This window comes from Sinocyclocheilus anshuiensis, unplaced genomic scaffold (assembly GCF_001515605.1).
Source record: "Sinocyclocheilus anshuiensis isolate Anshui unplaced genomic scaffold, SAMN03320099.WGS_v1.1 scaffold2231, whole genome shotgun sequence".
Lineage (NCBI taxonomy): Eukaryota > Metazoa > Chordata > Actinopteri > Cypriniformes > Cyprinidae > Sinocyclocheilus > Sinocyclocheilus anshuiensis.
Genome location: NW_015540973.1, coordinates 83290 through 104582, shown reverse-complemented (window position 1 = coordinate 104582; position 21293 = coordinate 83290). Strand labels below are relative to the sequence as shown.

At 39.1% G+C, this 21293-nt stretch overlaps 1 protein-coding gene across 1 annotated transcript; it reads right to left on the bottom strand.

Moving 5' to 3' along the window:
- Window positions 1–72: 72 nt before the first annotated feature.
- Window positions 73–20891, bottom strand: LOC107690086 (death-inducer obliterator 1-like). The gene is made up of 17 exons (XM_016488325.1): window positions 20681–20891; window positions 18710–19413; window positions 17380–17536; window positions 13610–13816; window positions 10929–11103; window positions 5127–5499; window positions 4187–4346; window positions 4021–4089; window positions 3802–3945; window positions 2833–2971; window positions 2220–2694; window positions 1971–2112; window positions 1727–1816; window positions 1561–1608; window positions 1351–1440; window positions 1032–1227; window positions 73–947 (listed from the first exon to the last, which is right to left on the bottom strand). Exons 2-17 carry the CDS (start codon window positions 19411–19413, stop codon window positions 73–75), a joined length of 4044 nt encoding a protein of 1347 aa, XP_016343811.1. The 5' UTR covers window positions 20681–20891.
- Window positions 20892–21293: the final 402 nt, after the last annotated feature.

Below are 21293 nucleotides of genomic sequence, written 5' to 3'. Positions count from 1 at the left end.
CAAAGGTGGAAGGGTGAAAGTGCTCTCTAGGATTAGGAGGTCTGAAATTGCCCTTGTGCACTGGAGGAGGCCCTAATAGTGACTCTCTTTGCTGAAACTGGACAGATTCATCCTCATGAAAATTCTGCCCTTGTTTATAAGATGTGTATTTTTTGTGACATAATCCAGCGGTTTCAGGTTCTTCAAAGTTGCATTCGTGTAACTGGTCAGGCGTGGGTTGCTGACTTTGATGAACCTGATCGGTCGCTTCCACTGGAAACCTTCTGAGCCTGTGGTTTGGATGTTTTTGGTGAACACATTTGTCTGTGGAGAATTCTTCCTGTTCGTGAGATACATAAGGTTGCTTGTTGTTGTCTCCATCATGCAGAAACTTTCCTCTTTTATTTTGAGGCAGTTCTCTGGAATAGAATTGATCTGTGTCCGATTGTGATGAATTTCTATATTGTAAACGGAAAGCTCTTTGAGGGTAATCTCCTTGGAAGTCTGATGACAAATCTGAACCGTATCTGTTAATGAGCTTATCTTACACTCTGTGACATCTGAGGGTTGTTTCTTTTGCCCAAATAATGTGTTAAGGATGGTCTGAAGTGGGGTGGTACTGGTGGAGTCTTTGGATGGGCCCACAGTGACAGATGGGGTGGGATTTGACACGCTAGGGAGAGAAGATGGGGCACATAGAGAGCTGGCAGAGCATGATGGGTCTGGTAACCCAACTGAAGGTAAGGATCCAGCAGGATTTGAGTCGAGGAAGATGTCAGCATCACAAGCCTTTATGCTATGTTGTCCAGGATCATTTAGTGAGGTAGGATTGCTGGTTCCCTTCCCATCTAAACACATCAAGGACCTAGAATTCTTTTCACCAACATCTTGTGGCAATCCCTCGGGACGCTTCGGCTTTTGACAGACTGCTAGCCCTATTAGGAGATTAGGGTGATTCTGTTCAATCCCTAAGAGAAGTCATAACATAAAACAGGTTAAAATCATTATAGTCTGATGTCAGAACCGATCAGTGCAATCTGTGCGTGATATACCTGGTCCCTCTATGGGAAGAAGCACCGCAGGGATGGACTGCTTTGTACTCAGAGGAATGAGGTAAAGATCTTTGATGTGTTTACAAATATTAGAAACAACCCCGAATCTCCTACGACTGTTGAAATATGAAAACAGAGAGACATATGCAACCTCTTCCTCTTCAGATGATGGATGGAACCGGATTAATGACAGCTCCTGCATTCAAAGAAATAGTGCAAATATATTTTACTTTACTAAGGGCATTTACCTAAATAATGTGCATTTAATATAATTAATATATCAGAATTATTAATAATAAATTCGAAGTCACAGTTTTACCTTTGCCTCTGATGTCTTTATCAAATCAACATATTCCCACACAGTTTGAGGTAATATCCTTCCTCCTATGTGTATAGTGTCTGGTAAGTCCTGAACAGAGAAAATGCACATATTTAACACCCACTAACCACATTCATATACAGCATATTTGGAGAAAATAATTAATAAACACAATTTTAACTTTCAATTAGTTAAGCTTAAAAGGCTAACCTCTTTTAGCAAGTCAGGAGAGGGATGGAACCGGATTAATGACAGCTCCTGCATTCAAAGAAATAGTGCAAATATATTTTATTAAGGGCATTTACCTATATAATGTGCATTTAATATAATTCATATATCTGAATTATTAATAATAAATTCAAAGTCACGGTTTTACCTTTGCCTCTGATGTCTTTATCAAATCAACATATTCCCACACAGTTTGAGGTAATATCCTTCCTCCTATGTGTATAGTGTCTGGTAAGTCCTGAACAGAGAAAATGCACATATTTAGCACCCACTAACCACATTCACACCCCCTCCATATACAGCATACTTAAAGAAAATAATAAATTAAAAAAAGGAAGAAATTTTTTTATTTTTTTTTTAAACTTTCATTTAGTTAAGCTTAAAAGACTAGCCTCTTTTAGCAAGTCAGGAGAGCCAGAAATCAAGTATCCCTTTGTGACAAATTTGGCCACAGTTGGCATGTTAAGAAAGCCTTTCCATAAAATGCTCTGTTTGGATAAAAACTGTTTTGTTCCTTTATCACAATCTGCCAGCCTTGAAAGAGAGAGAAACACCATTAGAATTAAGTTTAGTATAAGTTTGAACAATTAATTGTATTGGTTTACGGTTGAAATGACATACAAAACACTGTCTGCATGCACCTTGTCATTGAGCCATATGAAGTGTCCAGAGACGCTGGTGGAGGTTTCATGAGGATTGATTTTGGCATAGGAGCAGGCAAAGGTACGGACACATGTGGTGGAAGCGTCTCTTTCAGAGATTCTGGTGCGTTCTTCACAGGGTGCGGATGCTGCTGTGGGATTGAGGCAGACTCTGAGACAGCAGACGATGGTGGAGCTTGTCGGTATTGTGCTGTACGGGGGTCTCTTCTTGAGATGGACACCGTGGGAACTGAAGGTATCAACACAGGAGAGAAATCTGCTGAGGGTATCTGTGAGTTTAGGTCCTCCCCGCTGGGAGAAGCAGGGGACTCGAATATATCAGAGTCCAGCGCTGGTGGAGCCAACGCTTCATCGATCACGTGAACAACCCCTGAAGATTTCTCCTTTTCTGTCTCATCTTTTGTCATTGTCATCTTGGGTTTCTTGGTTTCAGGATCATCAGTGGATACTTGGCCTGCAGGTAAGAAATTCATTTGTAACAAATTATACTGTAAATAAATTATAATTGCATAACTTTATAACGATTTTTAAAATTTCTTAAATTTCCAGGTAAACAAGCAGTGCATGTGAAGTTTGTTTCAGAAGGTCATACCTGTACATATCCTGCAATTAAGGTCAAAGAGATGGCGCTTATGTTCTGCTGTAGTGTCTTTCAGCATGCAGCTGGTCACATCTGGAGCACCTAAGCTTACTTCCTTCACCTGAGGCAGCTTCAGAGACGATTTCTCCTCCTAAGGATAGACAAAATGCTTGATTGCTCAGAGTAGAACAGAAATGCCACTGTGCTCTAGCCAGTGAAGGGAAAAAAGCCCTAATATAAGGATGTGTTCACACTATGTGTTCTGGTTCATTTGGTCCTGACCAAAATAGAAAATGATGCATTTAGTCCTGGTTCGTGGTGCCATTTTTAACATTGAACCTAAAGATACCAAACCAAAAGCAAAGACTGGACTGCTTTTATATTTTGTGACTGAACTAAATAAAGCAACGCCGTGTGCTGGGCTAAATGTGCTTGTTGTATGGTGGTGTATTTAAAAAAAAAAAAAAAAATTACAAATTTTTAACAGCATCGGGAATTCAATTCCACACACAAATGAATATGTGCTGCAGGGAGACTGCACCAAACTGTAATAGGCCTATGACCAGCTCATGTTGCTCGTCACAGCTCCATGACAAGAAGGGAAAGTTTTTGGTCCAAGCTGCATTCATATTTCAGTCGAACTGCACCAGAATCTGTCTGGAAGTAGACCGAGACCCAGCTTTTCAAGGGGTCTTGGCCCACTTGTTTGGGGTGTACCAAGGTTTGGATGGCAGCATTCACACTTATTCAAATCAAATCTAACCTGCCAGTGTGAACACACCCTAAGATTGCTGTGGTGGATGATCTGCAATGTCCTTGTTAACGCCCTTATGCTTGTCCTTGTTAACGGACATTTTATGCTTGTCCTTGTTAACGGACATTTTAGACAATGTCCTTGTCTAAAATCCAGCTAGAGAGCAGCAGATGAATGATAAAGGTTATGATTCCTTTAAACATGTAAGGAAATAAGCATCAGCTCACTGAAGGAGTGGTTGCGCTCGGGGACGTTGTGGTGTCTACGCTCATCACTTTCTCAGGAGGAGCAGCTGGTTCTTCCACATCCTCAGAAAAAAGGGACGATTCCTTCTTCATTGAGATCTGCAGCAGTGGACCAGCAGCAGATTCCTGTCAAAAAACCAGTCAAGAACTGAAATGCTAAACATTGACTTAACATGAGTTTGTGACATCACAGTACTTTACCTCCTGCTGACTCAACTGAATGAGCTTCACTGAAGGCATGTTTCCTTTCAAAACCTGATGACACAGTTCCTGAAAACAATAAACCATCAGAATAAATTCATGACTCCACACATTACAAAAACATTTAAATAGAATAACTGTGTATACAGTAAACTGACAAAATAACCTTGTTTTGGGGATCTTTCAAGGTGAGGACGAGATACTGGTATTTATTCTTATACTCCTCATCTGTTGTGTAACACATGTTGAACATCTCTTTCTCCATGTGCACAACCATCTTTTCAATTTCACTCTCAGAAATCTTCAAATCATCACTCTGACTGAACCTGATGAAGAAAATGACAGGATTATAAATATAGCTGTTACCACAAATGGTAAAATATGGACTGAATACAGAATGATTTTAGGCAAAGTGGTCTATAAAGCCATAAGCATAATTAATTATAATGCAATAAAACTGATTTTAACTTGACCAATGTGACACTGCCAACATATTGATATTATAATATTGTCATACTATGACACACTAAGTTATGCCAAAGCATTCCAGAGACTGTGTTATTTCTAATAAATAAATACATAATTATCTTTATTCCTTTATACCTCCCTGCTCTAGCTTGCACTTTTCTAAATGTCTGAAACTTTGTATTACTAGCAATAGCTACTAAACCTGCTTTGATTCATTCACAAAAGTGCTGTCAAGATACAACCTGACCTGTGTGCTCAATTTTATTTGTGGCAGCTTTATAGAAGAATGCTTTGGTATTTCAGAAAACTTTTTATGACTTTTTGGCAACATGATCCATCCATGATGATTTGAGACAGGTTTTTGAAGACCTAATGAACGATCTTGGAGTTTGACAATCAATTTGGCATTGGCTCTGGAATCAGAAGTGAAACTTTTAACTGTTGGTTAAAGGTTCAGGATTTTTATAACTACTCTATGTATGATTTGATGGACCGATGACCGATGATGAGGACACATTGTATCCCTGCCTTCGCACCGTTGGTGCTTGATCACCAATTAACATTTCTAACAGGATTTGTTTTGGAAAATGAAGTGTTTGAATGAAGACATGACTAGAGACGAGGTAGCTTTCTCTGACCTTCTGCAGAGAACTGTACTCAGCGAGCGGCGAATGCTTTGTCTCATCAGGAGAGGACTGGCGTGAGGGGCCACAGTGGGCTCCTCTGCCCAGGGGCCGCAGGGAACCACTTCTGCGGCTTTGCTGGACTCAACGGGTGCCTTGGATTCACAGGGCTTTTTAGGGATAGACAAAGGGCTTTTACTGAGAGCCCCTTTAAGAAGCTCCAGTCGTGGAGAGCCTGGCATGGTTTTCTTTGCTCTTCCTGGAGTGGACTTCTTAATTAGTGGGGCTGCAGGCGTTTTTTCAGAAGAGGAAACATCTGGAGTCAAATCTGAAGGTTGGCTCTGTGGTGTGCTGATACTGCACTCAACTTCATCTTTCTCTTTAACGGCTGAAAGAAACAAAGTGAAGGATATAAAGATATAAAACACCAGAAGAATATAGAAAAACCAGGAATTCACATGCAGCGCTCACATCATCCAAACAAACCCAAAAGTGCTAATGTGAAAGCACTGGGGCTGCACAACACTGAAGAAAACGAACATGGACATATTTTGTTTTTCTGCAACATGACAAAAACATTTTCACCAGATGACTTTATGAACAGCTCGATTTATTAAGAAAGAAGCCTTCTAGATTGAATAGGGTGATTTTGTTGGGGAGTGCGACTATACAGAAAATATATTTTTACACTGTTAAGTCTTTTAAGTTTTTTTGTGTGTGCGCGTGTGAAATCCTTTTAGATCTTCAAGATTTGGGAAAAATTTTGGGTGTTCATAATTGTCATAATTTTGTGATCATTGATTACAATATTGAGATTATTGTGAAATAAAACAAATATTAAATATAAGAAACATTCTAATACTGTAAAATAGTGTAAAAAAAAGAAAATAAAAAAATAAATTTTCTCTGCAAAATTACAGTAGTAATAAATGTCTTAATTTATTAATTTAATATAATGCAGCTCATGATATCAGTGTCTCAGAACAGCTCGATTCACAGTAAATGAACCAAACCGGTAGAGTGTAGATTTACTCAATTAAATCACATCTTTCAGATTCGCATCTTTACTGACTGTGAAAATGACTCTGAAACCTCTATGTAGATTCACTGGCTGTTATACATCTGAATAACCTTTATTCAACATAACAGTCATTCTTGATCACATGAGATGGTTCATGGGTGGGATTATGCCAATTCTGAAAGTGCGTGTACATACACCATTTTTATAAAAGATTGAAATTTATTAACACACACTTAACATACACAAGTATGTGCAAATTACTCAATTTACTCATGTATTTATGATGTAAAAGTTTTATGAATGAAGGTCCATTTAATATACAGTACATTGTTATTTTCGCTTGTTTGCACACCGTAATTATCAGTAACAAACTGATATTTTAGTATACTGAAGTTTAATGTTTTGGCAGTGTATGTGTTGGCAATAAAAATTAGTTACAGTATTTGTAGCTCGAAAATTCAATGTCTTCATCTTGCTTGAGTTCAACAAGGGTTTAAAAACAGTATAATCTGTGGTCCAAGTTTATTTTTGCATTATTTAATGATGTTGTGCTGCACAGGATTGTGAATGTACCACACTTTGCAGTAAGATGAATCATATGTTTTGGCTGATTGACCTGTACAAATGCACTGGTCATGTTTTGTTTCTTTTTTCATCTCTGTGAATAAAGGCTCATTCACACCAAGAACGATAACGACAACTAATAACTATAATGATAACTATATTTGCATCCACACCAGCCAACAATTTATCCAAAGCTTGCACAATGCGGTCTCAAAATGGTGAAAAGGAGGTGGAAGTATCTGCTCAGAGTTTCACTTTTGAGGGCTAATTTTATTCATGCTTCTGTTTAACTCAGTATCAGTTTTTGCTGTAAAAACATTTGATGCTGACTCTGTGCCTGATTTAACGGTCTGTGTAAATGCACCATTTTCAGTGTAAAGCAACTCTAGTTGTCTAAATCTGAGAACCTAATTCAAAATTTTATTGAACCAAATGTATATTTTGTCCTGCACTATTTTGCATACTGGGCCCATCTCACTTAATATATCAGTTTGACTCCAGTGTCAGTTGCCAGTTAACGCCAACATCATCTTAGAAACGCCAAACCACAACAGTCTTCAAGATTACTGCCCTACAAACTGTCTTTTACTTGAAAAATTGAAATGTCTGTGTAAATACTGACCTCAAAATATCATCATCCAATGTTTGTTACTACACTGAGAAAACGGGCTGAGCGGAGGTGTGTGAGTGTGTGTGTGCAGGAGAGAGACAGAGCACACATTTACATGCACACCAACATGCTGATAACTATAAATAAATAACTAAAAACTATAAACAGATTTATATGCAAGCTAATAACCCAGCTTTTTTTTCCCCCTCTACTTCCTCTTGGTTTTACGTTTTTATTTTTCATTCTGTTATTGCTGTTTTTAGTTATTCTATTGTAAAGCACATTGGTCAACTCTGGTTGTAATAAATAGTGCTATATAAATAAAATTGCCATTGCCATATTGATAAACTAATGCTTTGTTTTCGGCTCAAGAGATGAAGTCGGTGACACTGACTCATCATCAGTAGTGGATGCACATGTATGCATGTTTCATATGCATTATATAATCTGAGAATATTTGTTTTCCATTTGAATCGGTTCATTTGAAAGTAGACATTTCGCTCTCTATAGATATGTTTTCATATCTGTAAGGCAATTATACACTGAGAGCGCATCCAGTTTGCTTTATTTTACAAAATCACAATGTTTTGTTGTTATTGTGAGTGCACACAAATAAACGTAGTCTTTACAAATTCAAAACATGTATTACTCTTATCTGTATGACCAGAAAGGAGGGAGTATTTTAAGAGTTAAGTGAGCGCACCGGCGCCTCCATCTGTCCTGCAGTGAGCTCCACACTCCACACACACTTGAACAGCACACAACATTAGATTGAGCGCCGTGTAAAGTTGCTACAACCAACATATTTCAGATAAGCCATATTTGAAGTGGATGAATGATAGGCAAGCGTTTGGATGTACTGTATTACCATACAGACCAGCCTTTAACACTAGAACCGCCACGGGGTTTTACCCGTGGCTGTTTTTAAAACGTACATAAAAGATTTTTAATAAAACATTCAAGTCTCCCAGTCACTGACTTTTACTAAAATTGTGTGATTTACAATCCCCTGTTGTTAAAAACTGTTTAGATAAAACCAGATCAAAAAACGGGGCCGTTTTTTTTTGGACCGTAACACGCAGACTAAAAGTTAAACATGTGAGTGGATACCGTGGATACCAATTTATTTGCTATGCTCATTAACGTAAAAAAAAATAAGCTAGACATAGCATATTGCTTATATGTTGACTTGTATGAAATAGCCTAACCTCAAAGAACGATTTGTGGATTGATGTGAATGACAGCAAGCAGGAATAATGCTCAGAATGCTTGTGGATTAAACATCTCCGATGATGTTCATCGCCATGGATTGATTTTATCGGGTTACAAGAAAAGGTAGGATGTGGATCTAATTGCGAACTGTTAGTAGGCTACTGATTTTATGATTTATCATGCTCGCTACGGTATTCGAGTCCACACGCGTCCAGCTAGAAGTGACATCAACTAGAAGTGACAGCCTGGTGAACTTTGGTTGTCACTTCTGCATTACGAAAAGAAAAAAAAAAAAAAAATTTAAAGGTTATTCACGATTATATATTGCTGCCAAGGTATCTAGCCTTTACAGTGCTTTGTTATATGGAGCTGTTTGGTAGATCGCGATCTATCTAATTCGTTTGTCTACACCGTAATTAAAATGCGGCAGACTTTAATGGACAGTAAAACAAAGGCAGAACACTGTATAACTCCAAGCCGGCACTTGGTAACTTCATTTTGACGAATGGCTAAATAAAGTCAGAACGCCGTAACTCAGTTTGAGCGTTCCAAACAAAGTGAAAGAGCCGTAACTGGTGTTACGGTGCTCTGCCTTGGTTTCTCCGGGGCTTTTCGAAGTTACGGTTGAGACGACCCATTATTTTCTCGGAAAAACAACAAAATTGACTCAAGATAAATGATGTCTTGAATGTCCCAAAAATATCAATAACTCATTTTCGACAAAAATCGAAGTTACGGTCTTTTGCCTTTGCACGGCAGTATAATGCCTGTATGTTCGAGCTGTCATTTTCGTGCTGCTTATGTTTTAACAAAGTACATTAGGCAACGCCTTTCACTCACTGAATTAGCGGTTATCAGTTTCATAAATAAAGACAAAATTAGTAAAAGAAGGCGATTTATGAAGTCTGAAGAGGTATAAGAAGCACTAAATGCCATTAGCGATGGAGAGTCTGATGGTGGGGAGATAAGTAAAGCGTCCTGTCGGCTCAGCATCTGACGGCGATCAATATATCATATTTAGACATTTTATCCTAATGTTGCTCATATTTGTTCAAAATTTGGATTAATTATTTAACTTTTGTTTTGCCATTTCTATCGTTTATTGTTCCCTTCTGTGTTGCTATTTATTCTAGTCTGCCTGTTTCCTGAAGAAGAAAAAAATCCGATCTGATGTAGGCTAATGAATAAAACCTTTTTTTTTGATTACCCGAAGTTTATTGGTGTTCTTCTAGTATAATTCAAATTATAAATGATATATAACTAAACAAATTAATAATTAATTAGGTGAAGCGGTGCGCTTGAATTTGTCATTGTCATCTGAACGTAGTGTCAGTACAGTTCGTCATAAATAGAACGAGGCATCAGTTTACTGATGGGGATCGTGTCGCATCGTGCCGCGCCGCATCCAGTGTAGACAACATCACTGGGTTCTCTCTTTTGTCGGATCGCGCCACTCGCTTCCGGTGTAGACATGGTGTGAGTTTTTTTTAATGGGTTATGTTATAGCCCTGCTTGTTTTTAATGTTTTTATGAAATATCTGTATTGACTGCATGATCATATCATCGTATTATTTAGCCACGCAATGAGTAACACTGTTCTAGATCATTAAACATGATGCTATGGTGTCTAAACCTAGTTTTCCTTATTAGGTGATTTACAAAAGAAATCCACCTATTTAGTCATCAAGGCAGCAGCCTTAAGTTTCGGACACAGCCGTTGTGTTACTATGAAAAACAATAGATACATATCTTGAGTTTCTTTCTCACACCTGCACTATTTTTAAAAACATAAAACGCTTTTGTGAAGCTTTGAGATTGAAGTAGTGACGTACGGGAGCCAAAAAGTAAAGCTTGGCGAGCCGCATGAGGCTCGCGAGCCGCGCAATGAGTAACACTGCTCTAGACACTTCTTTGTGAAGACAGTAGCATAATACAGTGAAATAATATGTTCTTTAGCCATTCAAAAACAGCTGTCATGTGCATGTGTAAAATTTACCCGCTGGTGCTTTTAGGTATACAGCGACCCCTGGCGGTTCTAGTGTTAATGATCTGTTCATCACGGACTGCGTGACTTCACCACTTCCTCTGGATTTTATTTTTCTGCGACTAAGCAACTACTAAAATTTTGGTCGACCAAGCCTCTTCTCGTCGACTATTAGGGGGCAGCCCTACTTAAAACCCACACACATATTATTCCAAACATCAGCAGGAAACAAGCACAGACTCGTTATGTTTGCAGACTGCACCTCCTTCGACTGCACAAGGTAACACATCTTTATCATTTCTTGGGTCAAGAAAGAGTCAAGGAGTGCAATATATTTTCTCAGTTAACGAAACAGTTGACATTACCATGCGTGTAAACGCGCTCACAGAGAGAGATGTGTCTGTGAGGAGAGTACATGATACATACTGTGTTTGTACTCTGGAGCAGGACTGGATGGTGTGGTTGATTGTACAGGCTCAATGACTGTAGTGGAGCACAGTGACTCTTCATCCAGTTCTTGCTTGCTCACACGCTCTTCCTGTGCCGGCGTCTTACTGATCTTCACCTTGAAAAGCTTTGCAAGAAATGATCGTTTCTCGCTCTGAAATGTGAAAGCATAAGAGTGAACTCAGTACACAGCTACAGTAACAAACACTGAATTGATCCGAAATGTGATGTGATTCCACAACCTAATCAGAGGTTTTTTTTCATGTTGTTTATTTTTTCCATTTAAATGTATGACATGTTTTAAAGTGACGCTCATCAACTGTTCTCTCGCTGATGACTGTCACACTTCACTACTCGTATATATTTATAAAAGAAGAGCATGCCGAGGCAGGTACAGCTGAGATACATGTGGACCCTCTTTGGTTGTCTGCTTTTGTGGAATAATCTGAGTAATCCGCGTAATCAGAGTAATCCACGTAATCAGAGTAATCTGGTCAGATGCATGTAGCTCCAGCAAACCAGTCGCACAACCGCTGAGTTTACAACTGGTTTCTCCATTTCACTTCTCTTCCTTTCTTTTTTTTTTTTTTATTTGCCCTTTCAAGTTGATGCTAACCATTCTTACAGGTTTATTACTTACAAACCCTCTCATCTTTCTATAAAATGAAGTGTTGGAGCAAAATATAAATAATGTTTTTTTTTTTTTTCCTGATTGGTTTGAATTAAGCAACTTAAGAAATAAATTAAATTACCAACAATATCGGAGAACAGGCAAATACATTAGATATAATATTTCCTGCTAATTCACAGCTTCCTTTGTCAACCTCTCAGGCTGATAAAAGACTCTTTTTTTTAATCAGGCTGATAAAACCCCTTTTTTAATGGGTATTTATCTGATACCCATTTTTTAATGGGTATCAGATAAAATATACTTTTGTTCACTGATTTCGGGTATCAGACAAAACTCTTCTCACAGTTTTGGATAACAGATCAAACCAGTTCTCCAGACACACACACAAAAATAAAAATAAATAAAAAAATAAATGAAGGAACAACAGAATAAACATGCTTTTTTTTTTGCACTTTAACATTTCAGTCATACTGTATTGTGTTTATGTCTCCCCTCTAGGGATGGGCGATATCTTATCGTTTGCGATATACCGGTAAAAATTCTCCACACGATAATAATTCGTCTTCCCACGATAATAACGATAAAGTCTAGTTGTTGACATATTTCTGTGTGGAGTGACGTGAAGGAAGGCGGACGTGAAATTGAGCAGCTCCTTCTACAATCTGGAGCAGGTTTGGATAGGGCTGTACAGTGCGACAAAAATCGGTCTGAGCCTTGAGTAAATGTACTACAGCAGCACGTGTGCGACACAGTTTTAAATGTGTACGAGTCGTTTACAAACCTGTTGTCCAACAAAGATAATTTAATTTATTGACATGCTTTTTCTCCATATTAACTTCATAACATAGTCGAGTGTTTGAAATGACTTATTTTTGTGATCAGACGTGGTTTTGTATCACAGAATAAGGCAGAAATCATACTATTTTATAGCATTGTTCATGTCCGCGGGTTGAAGCGACCCCAATAACGTGATATTTAGTCCCTGGAATGTGAATTTTACTTTAAGATCCCTGCCAAAAACCATGTATTTTACCCCCGGAATGCGATTTTTACAGGGGAACCTTCTTCGAAACGCGATTGGACTAGTTTTATTGCGAAAACCTGGCAACCCTGTTCATAGGCGCCACCTGCTGTCAGAGAGTGTGTCTCATTCAGACCTGCTGTTTTTGTTTCGTGCATTTGTTTTATGTAGCAAATAAATAAATAATACCTAAAGTCAGACCATTCTGTTTTTGTTGTAAATCCTGAAATTAATCTAAATCAAATCAAAAACAACTGCCCGTGCAGATCATGATTAAAATGCAGTGGTTGCCTCTAATTTCAAATGGCTAGATATTTTTTTAAAGCCAGTTTGTTTGTTATAAAGCAAATAGCCAATAAATAAATTTGCTTAAAAATCAGTATCAGTGTCAGAATCCAATTTGCTAGTTTAAAAATAATAAAGAAAGAAAGAAAAGAAAATCTGAATTCTGAATCAGCTATGATCGGCGCATCACTAATTAAAATACTAAGTAAAAGGCCTCAAATTTGAAGTACAATCTGGGATGTCTTTTTCTATCAATTCTTCAATAGGTAGATCTTGTCTTTCATAAAGGCCGAGGTCAGGGATCTTGGGCCTAAAAAGGTTGGTGACCACTGCTCTAAAGAAACAGGATTCCCTAAATTATCGTCATTGATATCGTCATCGCAATAAATATCAGAAATTATCGTGATATATTTTTAAGCCCATATCGCCCATCCCTACTCCCCTCCTTTTACAAATTTAGCATTTTAATCTTATAATCTTATAAATGTCCTGAGAACTAAGGTTCACTTAAAGTGGGAAATAAAAGTCTTTTTAACTTGAGAACTGTATAGTCACAAAGAATTGTTTATTACACAAACTAAAATTCTTCAAAATGTCTTTTGTGTTCCAAATCATGATAGTGATTAAATGATTTCCCTTCCTTTTCCTGACAATGCAAATACCCGTGTTATGATTTCTACCACAGATCGGAGCTACAATGAAAGAGACTAAAATAATATTTACCTTGAGAGGCGGGTCAGCAGGCTTTGTCTCAATTTTGGGTTCAGAGAGAGACTTCATGGCCGCTGCTGCATGCCGCACAATACACTGATGACCGCAGTACACTGACTCGGGCAGAGAGTCATTACTGCAGCCTGGTCCAATGCATTTAGGTAATGCCGCCTTCTCCTCTGCCTTAATCTCCTCCTCCACTGGCTGCTCAATCTCCACCCGAGACCCAAGACACAGATTAGATAAATAGCAAGAAAATTTGTGCGCAACACAGTCTTATGCGTGTTGACCAAGTTTGGTGACAATTGCATAAAAACACTAGGAGGAGTAGGGGCGGCGATCTGGCGATTTTATATCATGATTTATCTTGTAGATGTCCACAATGTAGTTTTCAAATGAATCATACAGATTGTTGTCTTATGTACTATAAAATGGTCCTGTTTTTGTCCATATATAAATAAATCCACACAACTTTCAGTTGGCAGGATTTTTTAAGTTATTAACAACTTGAGCGATGAAGAGACATAGATGAATCAGACAGTAAAGAGTGGGATGTGCTTGATATTAAAAGGAGTTAATAAAAATCAAAAAGCCACAAAAGAAAAATCAAAACACCCATAACCCTTGAATTGCTCTAAAACTAGACAAAGATATAGTCTAGATAATGTCTATAGTTTTCTCTCCACTGGACTGTACAGAGTAGTATTGTATCATGCCTGTATGCTTCATGTAAGGTCATTTAATTTGTCCACACAATGAAAAACTTTAAAGCATGTTTTTTTGTTTTCTACTTGTCAGCCTGTGAGATCGCCGATACACAATATTATTGTGCTAATTTAATTATTTTCTTCGTTTCATTGCCGGAAAGTTAACCAACTCCAGCATAAGGCTAAAAGCAGCCTAATATTTTTAATATAACTGAATTTGTATTTAACATAATTTTATAAAAACACTGTAAGTTACTAACTATTTTGCTTATATTTCCTGTTATTCAAAAAGCAGCTACAGAAAATGAGCAAAGAACATTTACATTACCAAAGACCATCATCACTGACTCAGTCTAGCATGAGTATATACTCTTTAAAAAACACTCCTGTTATAACCAGTAAAGCCATCTATACTGTGTGATGAATAAACCCCTTATTTACACTGCACACGTCTGCGGCGCGCTACGGCTCCGGCACAGTCACTCCAGTCAATGCTTTTGTTTATACAAGGCATGCCGCGGCATGTTTCTGAAACGTCCCATCACTAAAGATAGGCGCCTAGTTTATTTTTGACTAATAATAATAATAACAATAATAATCATCTTGCTATCGTCAAAGGCATCAGCAACAAACAATACTATCGTCTATCGGCACAACCCTACTTGATAAAGATGAGAATTCAACTTCGACTTATTAGAAACGCACTTCTTCGTAAACATTATTGATGGAGAACAGTACAGGCTCCTTTTGTAGAAGCGGCTAACATTCTAGTGGTTTTCCTCATCAGGGTCTGGGGATGTTCCAGAAAGCAGGTCATGTGACACACTCGGGTATGTTTAAAGGGTTAGTTCACCCAAAAATGAAAATTAGGCTGCATTTTACTCACCCCCGAGGCATCCTAGGTGTATATGACTTTCTTCTTTCAGACGAATCCAGTCGGGAGTTATATTAAAAATTGTCTTTGATCTTTCAAGCTGTTTAATGCCACTCAGCGGGTGTTGCATTGCTTCAGTCCAAAAGAACTTAAACAAAAATTGCCCATCCATAAAAAAAAAAAAAAAAGTGTCTCACACGGCTCCGGGTGGTGAACAAAGGCCTTATGTAGCGAATAGCGAGTAGCTTCTGTTTCAGGGCTAGTTCACTTCAGAGGTATCAGCGCATGCGTGACCTACTGACCAGACTCCAGTGGGCGTGACAACATTATATATTACAACAATATAGTTATGTACTAATATAAGTAATATATAAGGTAATATATTATTCTAATATGGTTACTATATTTATTTTAGTTAGGGGTGCTCCGATCATGATTTTTGAGGCCGATCACAGAAAGCAATATCTGCCGATACCGATCTTTTAAAAGCCTTCTTTTTATAATTTATAATTATTTATAGTGATACTTCAATCAGGATTTTTAGACATTTATTCAGGGCCTGAATTTCATTTTTGAAAATGGGGGGAATTCCTTTTCTTATGTTATCACAAACTTACCATTGACAGAAATAGTCAGCTCTACTGCCTTTCCTTTTGCATTGAAATCTTTATTACAGGCAATCCTGTGGTTCATAAAGAACTTTGTTTTCCTACCTCTACCCTATCATCTATTATTGCCTTCTTTATCTAAAAGTGCTCTTTTCCAACAAGTCATATGTGTTGACTGTGAAAGACAGTATACTTTAATTATATGCATTTATGGTGCAATTGCTACATTTTCGTTTTCATATGTACTGCAAACAATGTGCTGTCACTTTAATTCATCGCGTGTATCACAGCAAAAATAGAATTGGTGCGGAAACGATCTCTGCACTGCTGCAGACGAACCGCTCCCGAACGCACTGCCATGTGCAGTGTGAATGCTTTAATCCGTTAACATGAGCGCGGAAAAAATACGCACCACATACCAGGCACTGCAAACAGAGTAATGTGAACCTGGCATTATGTGTGTGCGCTGCAAGTGTGCATGAGCGCACGGTCTACAGGAGCGCGCGCGAGCGCTGAATGGTTAAACACTGGCAAGAATGAAAAAGTAATGCAAAAACGTTACTTTACTTGAATAAACTTTAGTGACGATGTGACACTGCCTCGATTGTGCAAGTGACAATTCCTGTGTCAACTGTGCAGCGTGCAGCTCGCTTATAGACAGACGCGATGTGTGGTGATTTGAAACCATTTGCGTATTTTGAGAGAGAAAGAGAGCGCGCGCGGTGATTCACTCACGCTGTTTGTGAAATTACGTCTCACACAAGGTTTTCAAATTACTTTAGAAGTTATTTAATGAAGAAATATGAAGGTGAATTATCCTCACCTTCAGCATTATAATGATTTCGCCAGAGAGACTGAGATGGTGCTGCTGCATGTCGTGCCAAACCTCTCACGGCAGCGTCCCAACGTGATTATCGGCAGATAATGATCGGTAGCCGATCAATCGGAGCACCCCTAATTTTAGTGGCATATATAATAGTTATCAGTATACATTATAAAACACTATTATAACAAGGTCATTTTTTATTTATTATTATATAATATATTTATTTCATTTTATATTATCATCTCACACATCATGGGTCGGCATTTTCTATAATATCAATATTTCTATAATATTTTCTATATTTCTATAATAAAAATGCATATCTGATATGACTTACTATATAATTAGCATCAAACAAACAACATAATTCTTATTCTCAAGGATTAAAGATTAAACGGAAAATGATTGCACAACCACCAATTAGGTGGCGATATGAACCAAGTATGCAAACAGCCTTTGAACAGAATAAAGAAGCAGCATGGCACGCTGTTTCTTAGCATCCGTTTCCATAGCGACTTGTCATTTCGTCGCTCTGTTGAGACTGTCTTGTGTGTTAACCAGGAACATACTCTGAGTTGAATGAACTTGCTCCTGGAACCAGCATACCTCGAGTAAGCAAGGTTTGGGTTAATCAACCTAGAGTTCAGGGTTTAGCAGATGGTAAGTTAACCTTGCTTTCTGGAATACCCCCCTGGAGAACACACACTGTTCATATTACAATATACCTAATAACTCAAAAGCAGATAATCAGAAAAAAAGAAAATTACCACGCAAGTTGAGTCGATTTCGTGTTTTTCTCTGGGACCGTTGGTTCTCGTGGCGTCCCAGTCATCAGAGCATGAGGGACAAGCATATTCTCTTTTTCTCTGCAGGAGATGAGCGCAAGTCTCTGCGACGCCGACACAGTCACAGCACATCATCAACCTAACAGATGGAGCCGTTAGTTTGGTAGGGGCTGAAAAATCTGACCACATTTCAATCAATTCATAAAGAAGCTTGATGAATAAAGATAACAGATTTAATACCATATATTCAAAAAAACAAAGCAATAGACAAGCCTACTAGCACTAACTCAGTCGAACTCATCTAAAATAATAATGCAGGTCACAACAAGGTGAAGTATAAGTGAAAATTCGGCATTAAAAACCTGACACAATAGCATCACCAGTAACAGCATAAACACGTCTCACATGTTCACCTCGTTACCACATGAGCGCTGGAAAACGCTGGAAGCAGAGATTGTATTTTGACTGAACTCTGAACAGTGTATGATAAAAACCATTACATAAATCTTGTTCTAAATTCCCAAAAGTAACATGTTTGATGCTGATACTTGTACTGGACTGTTTTTAAATATACTCTGTTTCAGTATTCACGTGAGTTGAGCTTTAGCTGAAGCTGCTAAACTTCACCTGATTATGTCAGACATCACAACTTTCAAGAAGCAGTTGATGACACACCTCTTCCACAAAAACACTTCAGTACTCCACAACTATATGAGGGTGTGTATGATGACAGTTTTTTTTTTTTTTTTGGAGTAATGTTCATCTTTATCCTGTTTACTTCTCACAGCTGTTTACTTCTGGAATAATTCATTCTGATTGGTCAAGCTCATCATTCAGCAGTCCCATAATTCCTTGGCCATGCAGTATACTGAACCTCTCATCCGGGTAACTGAAACCTGCACTACTTTCATGTTGCACGAATCACACCACAGACTAATGGCGTGAACGAGCGCACCTTTTTTTAACGACCAAAAAGTTTTGTTGTCTGTTGCGGAAATACAGACGTTCCTCTCATTGATAGCAGAGGAGCAGATCCAGCGAGAGCTTGATGGGGCGACGCGGAATGAAAAAGTTTTTTTTAGGAGTCGTGGTAGTAGAGGCGGCGCAACTATAACGACATGTGAATAATCCCGCCCACTAGCGGTACTGAACTGCAGTGGAAATGCAAACCGAGACGAGCCGAACCGTGCCGTGCCGTACTGAGCCGTGCCAAGCCGAGTCGTACCACTCAGTGGAAAAGCGCCATTAATTAGCTCCGTCCGGAGTAACAGTGACTGATCATATTGCAAAATAGCAGGCCCATATTGCTCACCTGTTACTGTGTCCTTGTTGACATGTGCAGCAGACAGCATCCGGATTCATCCTTTCAGTGTCTTCCTTGCTATTTTCAGAGAATTCCTCCTGTTCTTCCTCTGCAAGCTCATGGTCTTCCTCTGCTCTTCCACCTGCAGTGGTTTCCCGAGCTCCTGCTGCAGCGACAGAAGTCCCACCTGCCCCTGTGGCTGTAGAGGAGCACACCTTTCCTCCTCCTGACGTGATATCCGTTTCTTCTGACACTATCTCTTCCCGTTCCATCAGTAAGCTCAGCCCTACGTCGATATCTTCTGTGCCTTTCGCAGCAGCATCATCGTCATGCTTGAGCTCTTGCAGCTTTTGAGCCACAGCCCGCTTCCGAATCTCTTGGAGATTGAGATCGTCGCTGTCTTCAGCTCGATCCGACGGGACTCCTTCACTGAGGCGCTCCTCACACGGCACTGTTTCCCGAGCTTCATTCTCACTGCTGAGATTACCTGCGGGAGTGAGCGCAGGCACGCGACCTCGACCCCGTTTAGAGGCCACAGGAGTCCGGCCGCTCTCGTCAGCCCCTCTGCCCCGGCCCCGACCCCTGCGGCGCTGGACCGGAGGGCTGCTGTCCACAGAGCCCACGGCTTGCATGAACTCCCGCCTGGCGAGGGTGCTCCGGCGGAAGCCCCAGGACCTAGTCATCGCCACAGCGCTGCAGCCTTCCTTATCCATCTGAGATGAAGCACAACATTATCCTCACTGTTAACTTCCACTGCACATGACCTATTCAACAACAACTAGACGGGATGAACATCTGTGTAATTAAATTACAAACTGCATCATCATCACTTATTGTCAAAATTATGAAATGATCTAGCAGCTTCTGTTCCAGACTCTAATCAAAACCTACAGGTTAAGCAACACTATGGGTGCTTCTGGACCTGCTGATCGTTTGCTTTCACAAGGCAACGTTTAACTCATAGCAAAATGTGTTTAGGCAAGTCACATGCGAGTAAACCTGTCCTCTCATTGGTCAGAGTGCACAAGATTGTCAAGATATGTTCGTCACAGTTTCATCCATCAAGCTGTATTGACAATTTAGCTCTGTGGTCTTATTGTGGCTTTATCTGTAGCTGTCATTACACACACACACACACACACACACACACACTTATATGTACAGACTTGAGTCCCACTCTAACTGATAACTTGTATCAATATATTATATTTGTTAATGTATTTATTTGTATTGCCATACGGCCATTTTCATGGCAAGATTGATGTTTTTGTTTTTGTAAAGAAACAAATAGTAGTAGCAACAAAAAAACAAGAACTACTGACAAACAGCTACATTAATATAACAAGCATTATTTTAGATTTACAAAAAGCCAGACAGGCTTGCATGTGCTGCACTGAACCTGGGGAAAGTCAGTGGGATCTAATTAAACATAGTAAAATGTGTTGAAGGGAGCTTAAGCATTACATTGCTCCTGACAGCAGAAGGCATAAAAGAATTAAGCAAATATTTTAGAAAGGGTGAGGGATACAACGAACTTGGTGAACCAAAGTACATTTACTGATCTGTCTGCTATGATTAGATAATTTTTCAACATCTGCTTATCACAAACATCAGCTGATAAATGAATGATCGTAACTGTGTACTTCCAACGACATAATAGCTTAAAATTAAATGAAAACGAAATACTTCGCAACGTTCTTCTCATGCTGTGATATGAACATTGCGCCTCGCGTGTCTGAGAGATTTCTCATTTATCTAATGCAAAAAGACCACAGCATCACGAATTGCTGTCAAACTGAGAAATTAACTGATCGAAACAGCTTTAGTTTAGACCCTTAAAAGGATAATTAGACTTAAAATGTGTTTTACAAGAAACACGCAACACACAACAGAGAGTGTGAATAAACAAGTGCAAAGCCCTTCGCTCACACACACTAGTATGAACTCTCGTATATAGCAACGGTTTCAAATAAAACTCACCCTTCAACGCAGGCTCACTCCACACAGCGTAATGTCTGCGTTTACATGCACGCTCTGATTTATGTTAGCAAACTTATTAATGATTATTAATGTCTACTGCACTCAAACATAAAAACAAACGCTGTGTTCCCCCATTTTGTCCGTGAGAGGGGCGTGACCTAGACGACGGCAAGACGCCACGCGCCGCATCACCGGAAACGAACAGCGCCCCTGGCGGACTGGATAACAAACTGCAGCTTCGTCTCACTCCAAGTATTGCATTAAGCATCTGTCACCTAGCATATTTCAAATATCTGTCTCTACAACAATGTGTGTGTGTGTGTGTGTGTAAGCCTGCTCAGTGTGTAATAATTATAGACTATTAGGGGTTATGCGCATAGACTAATGAACGGATTGATTATTCAGCTGCGAGCGCCATCTTCTGGCGAGATGTGGGAATTCATTCGGCGCGTGACTCTCGAGGTGCATTATGGGCATTCTCTAGCCGTTGAGCGTGCGTCAGTTGTACACTCGTTTTTGCAGTGCATTGTGGGATTGAATGAGTGCACTCGAGAACGTCCACTATGGTTTCGGACACCACTAAAAATGGCTGTTCCCTCAAATAGTGCCCTAT

Excerpts from the sequence above, each read along its gene's own strand:
- LOC107690086 (XM_016488325.1), bottom strand. The coding sequence starts at position 19,413 with ATGGATAAGGAAGGCTGCAGCGCTGTGGCGATGACTAGGTCCTGGGGC. Across the intron at positions 4,090-4,186 it reads TGAAAGATCCCCAAAACAAG|GAACTGTGTCATCAGGTTTT; the intron begins GTTATTTTGTCA and ends TATTGTTTTCAG. Across the intron at positions 948-1,031 it reads TCTTCCCATAGAGGGACCAG|GGATTGAACAGAATCACCCT; the intron begins GTATATCACGCA and ends GACTTCTCTTAG.